The sequence below is a fragment of the Meles meles genome, chromosome 9 (genome assembly GCF_922984935.1).
Source record: "Meles meles chromosome 9, mMelMel3.1 paternal haplotype, whole genome shotgun sequence".
NCBI classification, from domain to species: Eukaryota; Metazoa; Chordata; class Mammalia; order Carnivora; family Mustelidae; genus Meles; species Meles meles.
Genome location: NC_060074.1, coordinates 73,931,413 through 73,947,167, shown reverse-complemented (window position 1 = coordinate 73,947,167; position 15,755 = coordinate 73,931,413). Strand labels below are relative to the sequence as shown.

Sequence of the window (15,755 nt, the reverse complement as noted above, 5' to 3'; positions counted from 1 at the left end):
GCTAGAATTGTAGGGAAAGCTAACAACTGAATAGAGAAATAAAGTCATTTTCAATCATGCAAAGCTTCCAAAGTTAACACACTCCCCAGTGTTGAAAAGTTAACACCCTTTCTCATGAAGCCACTGGCAGATTTGCTCCTGCGAAATGAGGGAGGAACTGAGGAAGGAGAGAGGTTGGGATGCAGGACCCTGGAGGTCAACCCCAGGAGAGGAAAACTGGCAGCCCACAGAGAATCAGACCAAAGAGCAGGACCAGGCTACCGCAGGGAGTCCCCAGGACAGGAAGGCATTGAAGAAACACCGTGACCCTTTGGAGAGTTGTGTAGAAGGTGAGAAGACTTCAATGTTCAAGGAAATCTTAACTCCAGGAAATAAAAACATTTACATCATAAAGGAAACAATCCTTGAATACTAGTTGGCTCAGTCATGAATATTTATGGAATGTGACTCTGGATTGCATTGTGAGTGTGAGAGGTGAGGGAAAAGAGGAAGGGAAGAGAATTCTCACCCACCACAAGACCAAGACATCAGTGTTTAAGGGGAGATTGGCGGCTGGATGCTGGGAGTTTGCCCACTTCTGCCACATAATAGCTGTGAGTCCTTGGGAACGTTACTTAGCTTCTCTGCCTCAATTTCCTCATCTATACCCGGGGATAACAGTGGTTCCTACCTCACAGGGCTGTGGTGAGAATTAAGTCAGGGAAACAGCTGCAGAGCTCTTAGGACAATGTCGGCAGAGAGGAAGGACTATATACATACTTTATGAATAACCAAGTGCCAATAATATGGACATACTATCTAGAAATATGGTAGGAAATAACTACCAAATTAGAGAAAGGAAAGATTAGGCGCCTTTGGGAATCTGGACAGGGGAAGGGTGAGAGACTACTGGTTTTGATTCGAAGCCTCTTACCATGATTTGATTTTTGTTTTTTAACTATTCAGGTAATACTACAAGTAAAATAAAATTAACTTAAAATGAACAGCCAACTCCAAATTTTAGAATGAAGGGGCGCACACAGCTTTGATATGGGCTATTTAACCCCCCCAACAATTTATAAACATTCCCATTTGCTATGCTAGGGAAATCATGTGTATTTCTTTTTTTTTATATTTTATTTATTTATTTGACAGAGAGAGAGGTCACAAGTAGGCAGAGAGGCAGACAGAGAGAGAGGGAGAAACGGGCTCCCCACTGAGCAGAGAGCCCGATGCAGGGCTCGATCCCAGGACCCTGAGATCATGACCCGAGCCGAAGGCAGAGGCTTAAACCACTGAGCCACCCAGGTGCCCCAAATTATGTGTATTTCTAAATGTAACAGGGGATCCAACTTAATTTTTTAAAAATAAAATTGTCAACACCGAGACTTATTGTTCAGTTATTTCTGCAATAAAAACATAATTAATTAAAAAACAAAGTTTTCATTGCTCTAAAGAAGTGTCTTATAGACACTATCTAGTGGTCCAAGGTGTGGGGAAAAAACATACATGAAAAAGGAAGCAGTGTGAACCCTACTTTCCCCTCCCCCTGCCCTCTGATAAAGATTTTAATAAGTAATGAAATGGAAGACTTAACTAAGGAAAAAGGGGAAGACATAAAGGCTTTAGGTCAAGAAAATGCATGGACTTGTGTTTCTAGAGGCTCACTTCCTCTTCTAAGCTAACCGAAAGACAGCAGGAATCAACAAGCGTTGGTTCCCTAATTACATCACACTGCTCCCCAAAGATCTCGCACCCAGCCTACGCATTCTTCGAGCATGCTACCAGAGGCTAAGAAAAAAAGGATTCCATACAATAACACTCCACCTGGTCCTCAATCTGTGTTGCCTAATCCTCTGCCAAATCCTGGTTTTCAAGACCTACCCTGCCTGCCTCATTTGAATTTAATCTGTCCTCCAACCTATTATGAATTAAGGTAGTCACAAGGTAAGTTCTAGAATATTATGTAGCAATTCGAGTAGCTCTAAGTTTCTTCTTTTAATATGTACATAAAAGGTGTTTTCTGTTGCCTGCCTTCGTTGGAGTGGCCACTGGTGGGTGTAGCTTTCACTTCTCGATTCACAGCCCCCTTTCATCCTCGTGCCTGATGCTCATCATTGCCACATAGAATCACAAAACACATTTTTCTCTGGGCTGCTGCCAAAATGTCACCGTATCTGGATAGCACAGGCTCTTCTCTAAAAAGGGAACAAATAGTCTGAACTGTGTCCTGGTGTGCCGGGGTGGGCCACTACAACAGCTGGCTAATTCATCACTAGCTCGTGGGGACCTTAGTCTGTGCAACTGACCACCCAACTGACTGTCATCGAAGGGGGTGGCAGTTAATCATTTCCTTAAATGATGTGAGTATGAAAACAGAGCTGATTGTTGCTGAGGGGACGAATCTTATCCATCCTCCCTGCCCCAAGGAGTGACTCGTGCCATTTTCCCTTTTCCCCAGACTGCAGGGTTTCAAGAGATTCTGACCGAGGTGGAAATTTTAGCGGTGATTGTGGGATGCCTGTGTCATGACCTCGACCACAGGGGAACCAACAATGCCTTCCAAGCTAAGTAAGTGTTCTAATTGTTGTTATTTTAATGCATTTGCCTTTCTGTTCAGAGCCAAAGGTGACGAGTGCTAAAGAGTCAAGCATTAATTTCTGGCATCGGAGGCCAAGGCCACACAGGCTTGGGTGTGCATGTCATGGGGCTCATCTATCTTTATAATTCCCTATTCTTCTTTTAATTGCAAATTTGCCCTTCATGTCATGCTTGTTGATTTGGTCTGTCTCTGTTGACCTCAGTCAGATAACAAAGCTCCGATTTTAAAAGGCTTTTTTTTTTTTTCCCTCCCAGAGTATTTGCCTTCATGGCATTATAAGCATCTTGGAATTGCCACTCTCAAAATTAGGTTTTAAGACTATTAAAATAGAAGTGGTCTTAGGAAATTTTATGAAGCAAAATATCTTTCTTCACCCAATAGAATCTCTTGCAGGTTCTTTAATGGTGGGTGTTGTATAAACTGCAGTGAAGTAAAGCAACGTGAGGAAGAGGGTCTCTGCTGCTCTCATCCCTCCCCCCACAGAAAGGTGAGAAACAAACAAAGGATTTCATCAGGACTGGGGATGTGCGAGCACCTAATGCGCACAGACAGAATGATCTGCCCCTAAGCAGTTTGGACGGGTCAAGACAACTGTTGCTTGGTAGCTCACACTGTGGCCAAGGCCTTAGAATGTATGGGGGTTGGAAATAAAACAAAACCCCACTCTCCCACTAGACCCTTACATTGAGGGTCTAGTTTCAATGTTCTTTTTATTCTCTGTTTGCAAACAAAATGATATGGGAGTTCCAACTCGGAGCAAAAAGTTTGGGGCTGGAGAAGTTAAGGAAGGCTTCAATAAAGAAGTAAGATAACTGCGAGATGACGGGTTTCAAAGCCCCCGAACAGATCTACCACCACAGTATGAACGTGAATAGGCCATTGGAGGTCAACAGCACACCAGTCGCTTTGTTTGAGGCCTGGCGGTCCTGGCACCTTGCATTTACTCCTGATCGAGCAAATGAATTTTTATCTTACACACCTCTCTATGCATCCTGGATGCTATCACAGCCCATTGCTTCGACCCTCTCTTCTCAGTAGGCTACGATTTCTTGACCGTCTTAACCTTCTGTGACATCTACTTTGCAAAAACTCAGCCCCAGTTCAATCAAACAATTCTACTTCTTGCTCCTCTACCTAGACTTTTAAATGATTTAGGAGAAGTGTCACAGTTGTGAGAGTCTGAGACATACCAAATATATATTGTCCCAACCCAGGTGGCGGCTCTGTGTTCCCCCGGATCTTTCTGCATCCCTAGTCAGCTCCATCCCCCACTGCCCTTAGCAGTTATATGTACCAAACTGTTCTCCCTTCCTGAACCACCTCCTGTCTACCACCACCCCCGCACCACTCAGCAGATCACCTTGCCTCCTCCTTCACCGAGAAAATTGAGGCCATCAATTGAGCACTCCCTCAATTTCCGCCCCTGCCATGTAGAAACTTATCTGTCTGGCCCCATCCTTTCATCCTTCTCTCCTATCTCAGCCAAAGGGCTGTGCTGCCTCCTCTCTGAGGCTAATCCCTCAGCTTTGGGTGCCATCCTTGCCCTCTCCTGCGGAACCCCACTCCATCAATCTTCCTTTCTCTGCCTTGTGTCTGCTTCCCCTTCCTACTAGTGCTCAGCATCCTGTTAATGTGAACGATTCTCTCCCATCTTGAAAAAGACACCTCACTCCCCACTTCTCCTTCCGGCGTCCGTTCTCTTTCTCTTTCTTTCTTTCCAGTCAGGCTTCTTGGAGAGTTGCCTGTTCGTTGTCTTCATTTCCTCAGCCCCTGTCTTCCACATGACTTCTAGTGCCACCTTACCAGGGGAGGCCACCAATGGCCCCCTTTCCCAAAACTGAGGGACACTCTTTTTCTCCTTCTTTCTTGGCCCTTCTTGCCCTCGGGCACATTTTACCACTCCCTCCTTCTGAGAGCTCTCTTCCTATTGGAGTCCCCCACTTCCCTCAGAATCAGTCTTTCCCTCTCCCTTTTCCTCTATCCCAGTGAATGGCAGCACCAGAAATACACAAGGCACCACAATCTTCTCCTTAGCACCCCTCAAGGTCCACATCTTTGCATCCTTACTGTAACTGTTGCTTCTTCATGTCCGTCCTGGATTGCTACAACAAGCAGCCCAATTTCCCTCCTCCAATCTTCCTCCTCCCTGGCACTCTAGAAAAATCGTTATAATTCACAAAACTGACTAGATCACTCTCCTGCTTAAAAGACATTCACTGGCCTCCAGTGACTTTCAGGGTAATATTCAATTGCTTGGATTAGCCCCTGAAGGTCCTTTTCAGTTGGGCTCCTGCCCATTTTTCCGGCCCAACAGCCGCGCCCCCCCCCCCCCACTCCCATCAGCTCATCAGTGTTCCAGACAGAGGGGCTGTTAGAGTGCTCGAGGGGGTTCTGCTTAGTCTCCTCTCTGCTCCCCAGTATGCTGCTTCCCCTGCCTGGAATGCCCTTCTCCTTTCCCCGAAACTCCTCTGAAAGCATCACCCTCTGAGTTTTATCCCTGAGGTGCCATCCCCTTGTCAATTTTCTGTGCCCACATAATGCCCTCTGCTTTTTCAAAAGCGTGCATCTCACTACATTTTAATTGCTGATTTACTGCTGTGTTTTCCTTCTTCCTGAGTACCTGTGATGAATAACAAGTACCAGGAGCATAAGAAACACACAAGGAATGTTTGATGAATGAATAAATGAATGATGAATGTATAAATGGATGAGATAAGTAATTTAAGTAATTTAAGTATTTAACATAGCTCAATAAAGTTTCCTGATTTCTTAAACAAGTATAATCTTTTATAGATTGTTATAAAACATAGTTTTTATACACATAGGTTTGATGTTGCACTAAAGACAATAGTGTCCCTGGGGCCTACTGAAGCGTAAGCTGAGTATACTCTCATTACAGGGTCTGACAACTCCTTATGTTTGAATTCCTGTGTCTGCGTTTCATTATTTTTTAGGATGCCTCTCTCTCTTGGGTCAATGGCGTCACTGTCAGCATATCTTCCTTTAGCACCCTCTCTCTAGCCGCCTACCGTTCTGCCACTTACACATAAAGAAGAGATAAAGGTATTAGAATTATGCTCATTAAACAAGACTGAGCACCTTGTGGGTTCTTTTTAACAGTTAAGTGCACAATACATGTGCTCAGATACCAATGTCCTTTCCCAGAGAAAGCCTGAGTATCACACTGGGAGTGGCGGCCCTTCTTGTTAGTTGACCTCTCAGCTCTTTGGACCAAGAAAACACAGTAAATTAAAACCCAGCTAATCATATTTTATCTGCCAGGGATTACCACGATCCTGACTCAGTTAGCTGTTGAGATCTAAGCTGCAGATCCACAGAGGCTTGACAGCTGTAGGTTGCTATTCTGGGAAATCTGTGATGACCACACCAATAGCTAAGAGAAACAAGAAAGGGAATCTGCAGAGAGAAGAGAAGAAAGTAGGTATTTGGAGAGAAACAGAAAAGAGAGATTGCACAACCCTAGAGAAAGACAGAAAAAGCAGACTTCATCCCTCCTTTCCACAGCTCTCCTCCCTTTCCAGGAGCCCCAGCCACACCTGTGATAACTGGGCTCCATCAGAGTTCCTTTTCTCCCTTAATCAACCTTCTCTTTGGTGAAGCTTCTTCTAACTGGTTTCTGTTCTTTGCAACTAACAGGACCTGAGACCAAGAGAAGAACTACAATGTGTTTTTCCTACCTCCAGTGCTCACCAAAACACTTGTAGGGTATATCTTTTTATCTCCATTTAACAGGGAGGGCCTGAGCCTCAGGAAAGTAATTAACTTAACCAGATTCATACACCCAGAATGTGGCAGAATGGTATTCAGACCTGCGCTACCTGATTCCAAAAACCATTCTTTAACCACCGCACCATACTTTCTTTCATGACTTTGTAATACTTATTTGGGGCCTTTGAGCTTCCAGTTTATTGGCTGCTTTGTCATATACATGAGTTACAGAAAACAGAAATATATTTTGACATCCAGCAAATCAAGACGCAGAGCCATAAAAAGAAAGACCTGAACAAGACCTTAGTAGTCGTATTTTTTTCAACACCTTAATTTTACAAAAATGGAAACTAAGGTCCCCAGTCTCAAGTGACTGGTGTGAGATTAAACAACTTTCAACATATGAAATAGGTATTAAGTTGATGATATTAGAATTCAGTTTTTTTTTGCATCCTCATACCACATGATCAAATCTACCCATTCCAAGATATTCTTGACGTGTTTCCTCGAGACGATTAATCTTGTACACGATTTACCAACTCACAGGATGTCCATTAACCCTGCTTCTACCAAAGCAAGTCACTCTTGAACCCAACCTCAGTTAAAATTTCCTTCAACAGTGAATACTAAAAGAGACATTTTACATCATGGGGAAGGGATTACCTTTTCATTGATTAGAATAAGACTTATTCAGTAAGCATGCCCTTGTTTAGAAAAGTGCTAAGAAGAAATCTAATCCTTATTTCCTTTGTTATTCCACAATAATTGAGTGCTTTTTTGTGTGCAAGACTCTGTGCTAGGCATTGTGGGAGACATAAAGAAGTATAACCAACAGTCCCTTCCCTTAGTTACAGTATAATTCCAACCTTTCAAGTGATTTGGAAATGGGATTTAAATGCACCAATTATTATGTGGCAAAGCATACAGTACCTTTTATTCATATATAAAGCTATAAACAGGAGACATTTAGCAAGGGACAAATTACTATATAAAATGCAAAATGCCTCTACGATAAAAAGTTGTGACTTTAGTTATAGCACAATATGATTTATTCTCTTAGCCTTTCTGATGAGTGAACCTTTTCATTTTCATATTTTATTCTTAATTTTTAAGTATTGGAGGACAGGCAGTGAATGATCAATAGGCAGAGAGGGCGGCCATCCCACCATGCTTGGCAAGTGCTCTGTGAACACCTCTCTCCTGTTTTCTCCAGGGACTGTCTTTCCCACTCATCCCCCTCTCCATTACAGCTGCCCCCGATGATTAAATATCAGTACCAAGCAGCTTTATAGTATATTCTCCTAGGAGACTTCTTCTATTCATTTCTAGCATAATCTCTTATACTCATTTATTGGGAATGAAAACCCATCTTGTCGGTTTCGGCCGGGTCCCAGAAGTGAAATCCTGGGGCACATTAATCTGCCATGACAGCCTAATCCCATTCCTCACCACCTCCCAGCAATTCTCAATTTCCTAATTACCTTTCATAGTTTTCCTTTTAAAACTTTCCCATAAGCCATGGCCACACACTTCCATCACATCTCTCTTTCAAAGAATATGCACATCTGGCAAACTTACGCATGTTTTTGCACGTCTATTTTTTTGCTCCCTGGGCAAAGTGCTGAATGCCTGCAGGGAAAGAATTTTCACTTCAACTTTTCTTTTTAGTAAGTCTCTCCTTGGTGTGTCATTTCAGAAATGAGAAACTTCAATACGTCGGGATGACTTAATCAATAAAGAGCTTCGTGAATAATCGCATGTATAAATATTCCTGTGCTTCTGGGATTTGGATATGCAATATGGATATCCACAATTTGGAGATATATAGAGCTCCATAATTTGGATATGTAATATTTACGTAATTACATTGTGCGTGCCCCAGAGCTCTTATACGATGGATATACTTACCACAGACAATTAAAATGAGGGCTGGAGTTAAGCTTTGTTTTTTTCCATATGTAAATAATATGGGTATCTTTTCATATTTTACATGAAAAACTGGAAGTATACCTTGACACTAAATGTATTACATGAAAGACATGGCCTCTTTTAAAAAATGGTTTTATGACAAAGTAAAATTGGTTAATACCGCATATGATGTTCCCCCCTGCCAAGTCAGTGTATTTTCACATATTGACACCACTGGGAAATCCTACAATTTAAAAAAAAAAAAAGAGCTTAACTTTTTAAACCCAGCATTTTCCAAATGTATTTGACCACGGGACCTTTTTCATTTCTGCCCATATGCCATTTCATATTTCAAAGAACTAATATTCTGCAGACTACTTTTTGATAAGGTATATATATCCTAACGGATGCATTTTATTTTTTGCCACTTACATCAAATTTAATGTCTATGGGCTTCACTCCTATGGCCTAGGAGGTTCATAACCTAGTGGCAGGTAAGGCAACACCCTCAGTGAGACTGGGCCTGAGAGAAAAAGCACCACGAGGTTTTGCAGTCTTAGAAAAATTGACAAAGACCAAATCTGGTAGTGTAAACCAAGGATCCACATGGAAATGGAAGTATTCTTGCTTTTACGATTTTACTCTAGAAAACAAAGTAGGTTTAGTCTCAAGCTCTACTTCATGAACGCTAAGATGGCACCTTGCTTGCAGAAAGGCGAGCATTATTAGAGCAAGTCTAATCAGAGAAATTCTCCCGCACAACTAGAGGGACTGTGAGCTTCCTGAGGGCAAGAGCCAAGTCTTATCTATCTTTGTACATTGCGTGCCTGCAGCCTGGCACTGTGAGAGTCATTAACACTTGATGGGTGAATGAATGATAGATGAATGAATGAACCACAATGTCTTCCTCCACTTTTTGTAGCCTCAATCTGCTTCAGCTGCAAAATCTACATATTTTTGTGATGAACTCAGTATTGTGTGGGAGTCCAGAGAATGTAAGATGCAATTACAAGGGGGAACAAAGAGGGAAGCTGCTGCTGGAGATACTCAGACCGGGGACAGTCACATGGCTGCATTTCCGCAAATGCCCAAGAGGACATCTGATTGAACGCGGCACTCAGAAGACCTGTGGATCTGGGGAAGAGGGAGAGGAGACACTGGAGTATTTGTAATAAGGTGTCCCCTGGTTGAGGGAGGAAACATCCCAGTCATCCTGCAAAAAGAAAATATAAAGTAATCTGTGATCCTCTAGCTGGTTTAACTTTTGTGAGGTCCGCTAAACCAACATGATAAAGGAAGAGAGAATATGTTGCATCGTGACCTTAGCTTGTATCAGTGACTGTTATCAGGATTCACATCACTAAGTTAGGGGCATCTGGGCATGGCCGGCTAATGGAAACAAATCACAGGAATCTGAGCCTGTGGTTAGCAGTCGTACAAGTAGAATTCTCCATTAAATTTTGAAATCTTCTTTCATTGATGACAACCACCTTGGCAAAAATGGAGACTCAGTAGCAGAAATGAGAAAGGTATCTTTCTCGTGATGTAATGAGAAGAAATTTACAAGCTTGGATTCCAGGCCAGAACTGGTACCTGCCAGCTGTGTGGCCTTGGAAAAGTTGTGTAACTTCTCTGAGCCTCGGTTTCCTCCTTTGTAAAATGAGAGAAATTACACTTATTTCATGGTGGTTGTCAGGACTAGATGAAATGATATAGTAAGTCATTATTATGTTGCCTAATGTATGATAGGTAGGTACTCATGATAGCTATTATTATTAATAACATTATTACAAAATATGCTAACACACTTTTTACTGTCAACTTTCTAGTTCAAACTAAGTCTCTAGCCACACCACTGTAAGCTTATTAGCCAAGCAGCTAATTTTTTTAAGCATCTATTCCATGCCAGGTAATTGGATGTGACATCCACATAGGACCTCCTAGAACTTCAAAAACCAAAACAAAGGGATACAGTGAACACTTTGAAAAATGTATTTTCATAAAAATGACCTGTGATAGAAAATACTAACTAAAATTAAATATTAATTAATCAGTGACTACTAAGATTAGCCCAACAAATTTTCACTTATTTAATGATATAAATTAAGGTAAGACTTAAAGAAATAACACATACCCGATTAAAATCTAATTCCCTCCTTACCAACTGTATTCGTAATAATCCCTGTGGAACCCTGTGTTTCCCCCAACATGTGGTCAGCTTTGAGTCTTTGCAAGGATCTTTGCAAGGACCTTTGCAAGGTCCCTGGGCTCCTGATCTGGCTGGGACCTTGGGCCGCTTCACAATGGAGATGGAAGGCAGCTTATGACCAAAATCCTTCACATTGACCAAAAATGCAGTTTTTCCTTCTCTCATTAGCAGGGCATACTGTGAGCTATCAATCTCTGGCATTTCCAAGTAAAAACCAAATTGCCCTTTTAACGTCCAAACTCTCTAGAATGAGCAGGAAAGAATACAAGGACCTGGATGTGTCAATAGAGTCCTGGGACTGCCCTTTAAACTATAGGATTCTCTGGATCTCTCTTAGCTCACAAGATGCTCTAATCCCTAATCCACAAGAGCTGGAAATGAACACACTTGGACATTTCCAATGAACACTTTGGTTAACTGATACTGTTGAGAATTAAGTTGTTCTACATAAGCAAGATTTATAGATAATTCAAAATAATGTTTTTCAACTATCAATATTTTCTTTTTTAAAATGGAAATATATATGGGTTTTAACTGATTTATGGGATTTACTAGACTGAAGTCTACTACATGTCATGCATTATGATAGGCACTTTCAAATATTTTATTTTATTTTTATAAATAACAGGAGGTAGATAGCATTATCATAATTTTAGGACAAAGAAGCTGAATCTTAAGGCACCCAAGTAATTGTCCAAAGCTATTACCAAGAGCCAGGGTCTGACTCCAAAACCAGGGAACTTTCCAGAGTTCTACCCTGGGATATAATGGGACTGTGGGCTGGGAAACAGTAGTAGAAGCTTGTTAGCCATACATGTATTGTTAAATGGTCTCTGCCCTATATTCCAAGGATTTTTTCCATGGAGAGTTAAATGCATTTAGTATAAGACAGTTAGTTGTTTGGACCCTTAGAGGCTACATAAGGCTACATAAGGTTTAGTTCATGAATCATATCCCCTGAGCTAGAATCATCCACAGCACTTGGCTTGGACCTGGAACGCTTTCTATGTTGTTGTGTCACGGGCATTACCTTCCCTTATGACCACATGTCCTATTCCTTACTAGTCTGTAAATGTCTCCCCAACATGGACTCGGTCTCATTTATTGCTGTATCATCCACAGGCTCTAGCCTAACACACAGAAATTTTTCAAAATGTTTCCTTCATGGATAAGTGAACTACACAGTTTCCTGAGAATGTAGATGCTCATGTTCCTGGGCCAAGGCAGGAAAAGCAGTTTGATCCAAAGTGCTGGTGTGGGAGAATCGTTGGCAGATGGAGGGCCCAGGTCACTCACCCTTCTGTCCTCTTTCAGGAGTGGCTCTGCCCTGGCTCAACTCTATGGAACTTCCGCTACCTTGGAGCACCACCATTTTAACCACGCTGTGATGATCCTTCAGAGTGAGGTACAGACCCAATGTTCTGCTTCCCCCTTGGCAGTAAACCATAAAGATGATGTTTGCTACCTCTTTCTTTCTTTGTAGCATCTCAGGTAGATATGGAGAAGAGGGGCGTGTTTTTCTAAGCCAAATGATTGTTTCTCTTGGTGGCTTTTAAAAATTCTTTCAGATGCCTGACCAAGAACCTTATTCAAATTCTTCCTGAGTGGATTCATTTGGGTCTCATTACCAGTAAGAAGACTTCTCAGACTCACTCAGCAGAGGGGACTGCATATATAGCTCGTCACCAGAGCACAGGCTTGCCTTCCTGCAGGACGGAAGCCCACTAACAGAGTGACTTGATCCCAGTAGTGAGCGGCCCAACGTTCCCTTTTACAAAATCCAAAGCCATTTGAAAAGACGGTAGAAGTAGAAACAGGGTGAGAAAATTACACTTTATTAGCACAATTGAGAAGGCTATAAAAGATAAAAGAACCCAAAATTGCTGGTGGGAGCAGTCTGAAAGTGAGAATTGCAGCTAAACTTGAGACCCTGGGCCAAGGCCATATGCCTTATTTTGTTTCATGTGGCAATGCAGGAGTTGGAAATAGTTGGATTTTTGTACTTTTAGCTCTCCACGGAGAAAAAGAAAAACCACTAACTGACTCTGGCTGAGGCATCTGAGTTTTAAATTGCCAGGAAAGGATCTGTTTAATTTTCTGCAGGCGTACAGACTTTTTTTTTTTTTTTTAGGCCAAGAAGGGATCATCTGTTCCCCATTATTTGTCAGTTCTCTAGCTGTGCCATTAATTATTATTATTATCATCATTAAGGCCCTGCTTCGCTGGAATAGCATCATTAAATATGGAGGGTTTTTTCCCTCCAGCCTATCTTGAGAAAGCATGCCTTTTGCAATATCACGAAAGCCTTCTTCGACCCCATAAAGGAGAGGCAGCACTCCGGAACCCAGTGCGTCTGGGGAAGGGCAAACCCGCTGGGGGAGATGCATTTTCAGTTGGGAATGAAACATCAAAGGTTAGGCTCTTGGCAACTTTGACAGAAACCAGCATCCCAGCATCTGCAGCTCTGGGATTTTCCTATGTAAGCCGTGTTTTAGATGAGCGCTGTGGAAGACAGCGGGAAGGAGGGGAAGGAGGAGCTTGGGGGCAGACTGTCTACTCTGTACTTCTGACCCCAGAAACTACCCGCTTTGTAACAACAGGGACTATAAACAGGGTGGTGGGTTCTCTCGGAAGGTCATTTGTTTCCTGGGAAAAATAAACCCCACTAACATAGAATTTGCCTTCAGACAAACAAAACACATTGGCTGGCCCTCACTCCAGGGTTCTCTATGAAGAACAATAATAATGGAACCACACCCCTGAGCAACTGGTGTGTGGGTCGTGGCCTGGCGCTTCCCTCACTTCCCCTTCTGTCCTGCTCCTCAGAAAGGCAAACATGCCGATATCATTATGACTCCGCTTTTCAAATGAGGCAGAGGCTGGCGGAAAGTTGCTCCAGACCTTTCTCCCTCCACATTTGGTTTACTTTTCATCAATACCACTCCCCCCTAAACAGGGAGTAGAAGCAGTGTTTCAGGGAGACAAATGTCTTTCAGAGACTAAACCCTCAAGGCACCGTAGAAGGTCAATTTACATACAAGCAATACTCTGATTACAAATTAGCTATTTTTTTTTTTATTAAAGCTTATCTGGCTAGCTTTTTCACTATTAGCTGTAAGTTGTGTCAGTTACGACATGTGCTTTAAAATTCGTAAAGCACGCTCTCTCACAAAATGATCAAGATCCTTGAATTTAGACCAAGTCTCTCCTGAGCGCCACATATTTTTTACTGTAACTTGCTCTTAAAGGTTTTATCTCTTTCACCAGGAAATGCTAGGCGCACAGGTCTGGATCCGGGTGACGATTTTTCCATAGTTTCCACCCATTTTCTCCCAGGCCCCCAGCATACCAGCCCATGATTAATCCATGGGGCAAGGCTCAGGCAAAGAATCCTGGGCAGAATTATGGCATGGCCTGTGTTTAGTTATTTGTCTTCTTCCTAATGGCTGAATTAAGGGTCTGGAAGAGTTCATTTGAAAATTATTATTAATATTCGACCTGGTCGCAAGTGGAACCAATATACTCTAGTCTTTGAGGAGTGGAGAGTTCACCCAATAAGATAAATTAACTCAGGGAAGGAGATTATTATCTGGTGCCTGGTAAAAACTAATTTGCTAATTGATATTCTGGTTCCCTAAAAGAATTAATTTACCTCTTGGTAGAGAATAGTTTATTCTCAGGCAGTCATTCTGCCCCTTCCTCCTTCAGCATCTTCTGGCTCTCAACACTGGGTTTAAAGCTCCTCTGGTTCCCCGGCCTTCTGTTTTTGAGTACTTAATTCATGCTAGGAAAACCTGGTCATTGAAAAAGTCCCTGGCTTTCAAAGCGAAGTAAGTGAATTGTCGGTCACTGTACATAAGGATTTTTTTTTTTACTTTATAAAAACATGAAAGAACTGTCTCATGCAGCTAAAATACAGTTTGATGAAAAGAAATGTGCTTTGCAAAGGTTTGGAGATACAGGTGCAAGTTTTCCTAGGTCAGAGTCCTTTTACCAGTCCCAAGAACCATGCCAAGAACCTACCGTATACATTCTAGCCCCTCAGTGATGACGTACTGAGCTCAACTACCACACACTTCATTGGGATGTATCTTCACAATTTCATGCAGGGTTTCTCAGACTCAGCCGTGTTGCCATGCTGGACTAGGTAAATCTTTGCTGTGGGGGCTCTCCTGTGCATTGTGAGAGACTAAGCAGCATCCCGGGCGTTTACCCACCAACAACATGCCCAACCAGTGTGACAATCAAGTGTCTCTAACTGCTGCTAGAAGTCCCCATTGCCAAAATCACCCTCAGCTGAGAACCGCTGGTCTAAGGGTTTTTATTCTTCGTCCTTGAAGTCATTTGTTGCCATAGCGGGTGCTCCCAAAATGCCAACCTAAGTCTTTATAAGTGAAACTAGTGTTCATTTTAGGGTCAGAAAGATTCCCAAATGTTTTGCCAACTTCTATACCCAGTAAATTCTACAGGAAGTGGCAGTCAGATGGAGTTTGTTGGGACAAACCTGACCACAGTAAGTTTAAACATTTTCAGAGTTTCCTGTTTAGGACTAATAAAGTCTAATAAAGAATAATAAAGTGCCCCATGGTGGCCCTCAAAAAGGATTGTACTTTCTGACTTTGCTCTGTCTTCCTGAGAATCTGTTTGTATTTGCACAAAATGTCATTAAATTGTTTTAAATGGTTTTATCATGTGCCCATATATTTTTTTTAATATAGGAAACATATGTAATCAACATCCTCAGAGCTAATGTTGTCTTTCGTGACCTTTTACTTTCTCATTACAGGGTCACAACATCTTTGCTAATTTGTCCTCCAAGGAATATAGTGACCTTATGCAGCTTTTGAAGCAGTCAATATTAGCAACGGACCTCACGCTGTACTTTGAGTAGGTATTGGCATTTGATCTATTTGACAAATGGATATTTAAAATTTCATCCTGTAATTAATTTTCAGGTCCGTGTTTGAGGTTGCCTGTTACTCTAACACTGGTATCAATGTGTAAATGAGCTAAATTGTTGTTGTTGTTTTCCTCTCATCTAAATGAACTTCATTAAGGTGGCATCTGTAAGACAAGAAAATCAGGGCTACCATTGTGAAATTTACAGCTTTCTTCTATTTTATGAGCTTTGTGGGAGACTTTTGACTCTGAAGCTAAGTGATGGCCATTTTCATTTTAGAGACTGTCTCAAGATTGGTATTTTGGACCATTATTTCTGGTCAGATCCATAATGGCTCTGATGATGCTAATGAAACATTTGTTGCTGAAAGGTTGACTTGAAATCCAAGTCTTCCTTTCTTGCCTCTCCTCTAGTTCTCTTTCCCAGAA

General features: G+C 42.0%; 1 protein-coding gene across 1 annotated transcript in view; it reads left to right on the top strand.

Annotated features, from left to right (window-relative positions):
- The window catches only part of PDE11A (phosphodiesterase 11A), a 380,104-nt gene that overhangs the window by 302,907 nt on the left and 61,442 nt on the right, over positions 1-15,755 (top strand). The window contains exons 13-15 of the mRNA XM_046018850.1: positions 2,441-2,550; positions 11,742-11,832; positions 15,214-15,314. Coding sequence (XP_045874806.1) covers positions 2,441-2,550; positions 11,742-11,832; positions 15,214-15,314 — 302 coding nt within the window. The remainder of the gene's footprint in view (positions 1-2,440; positions 2,551-11,741; positions 11,833-15,213; positions 15,315-15,755) is intronic.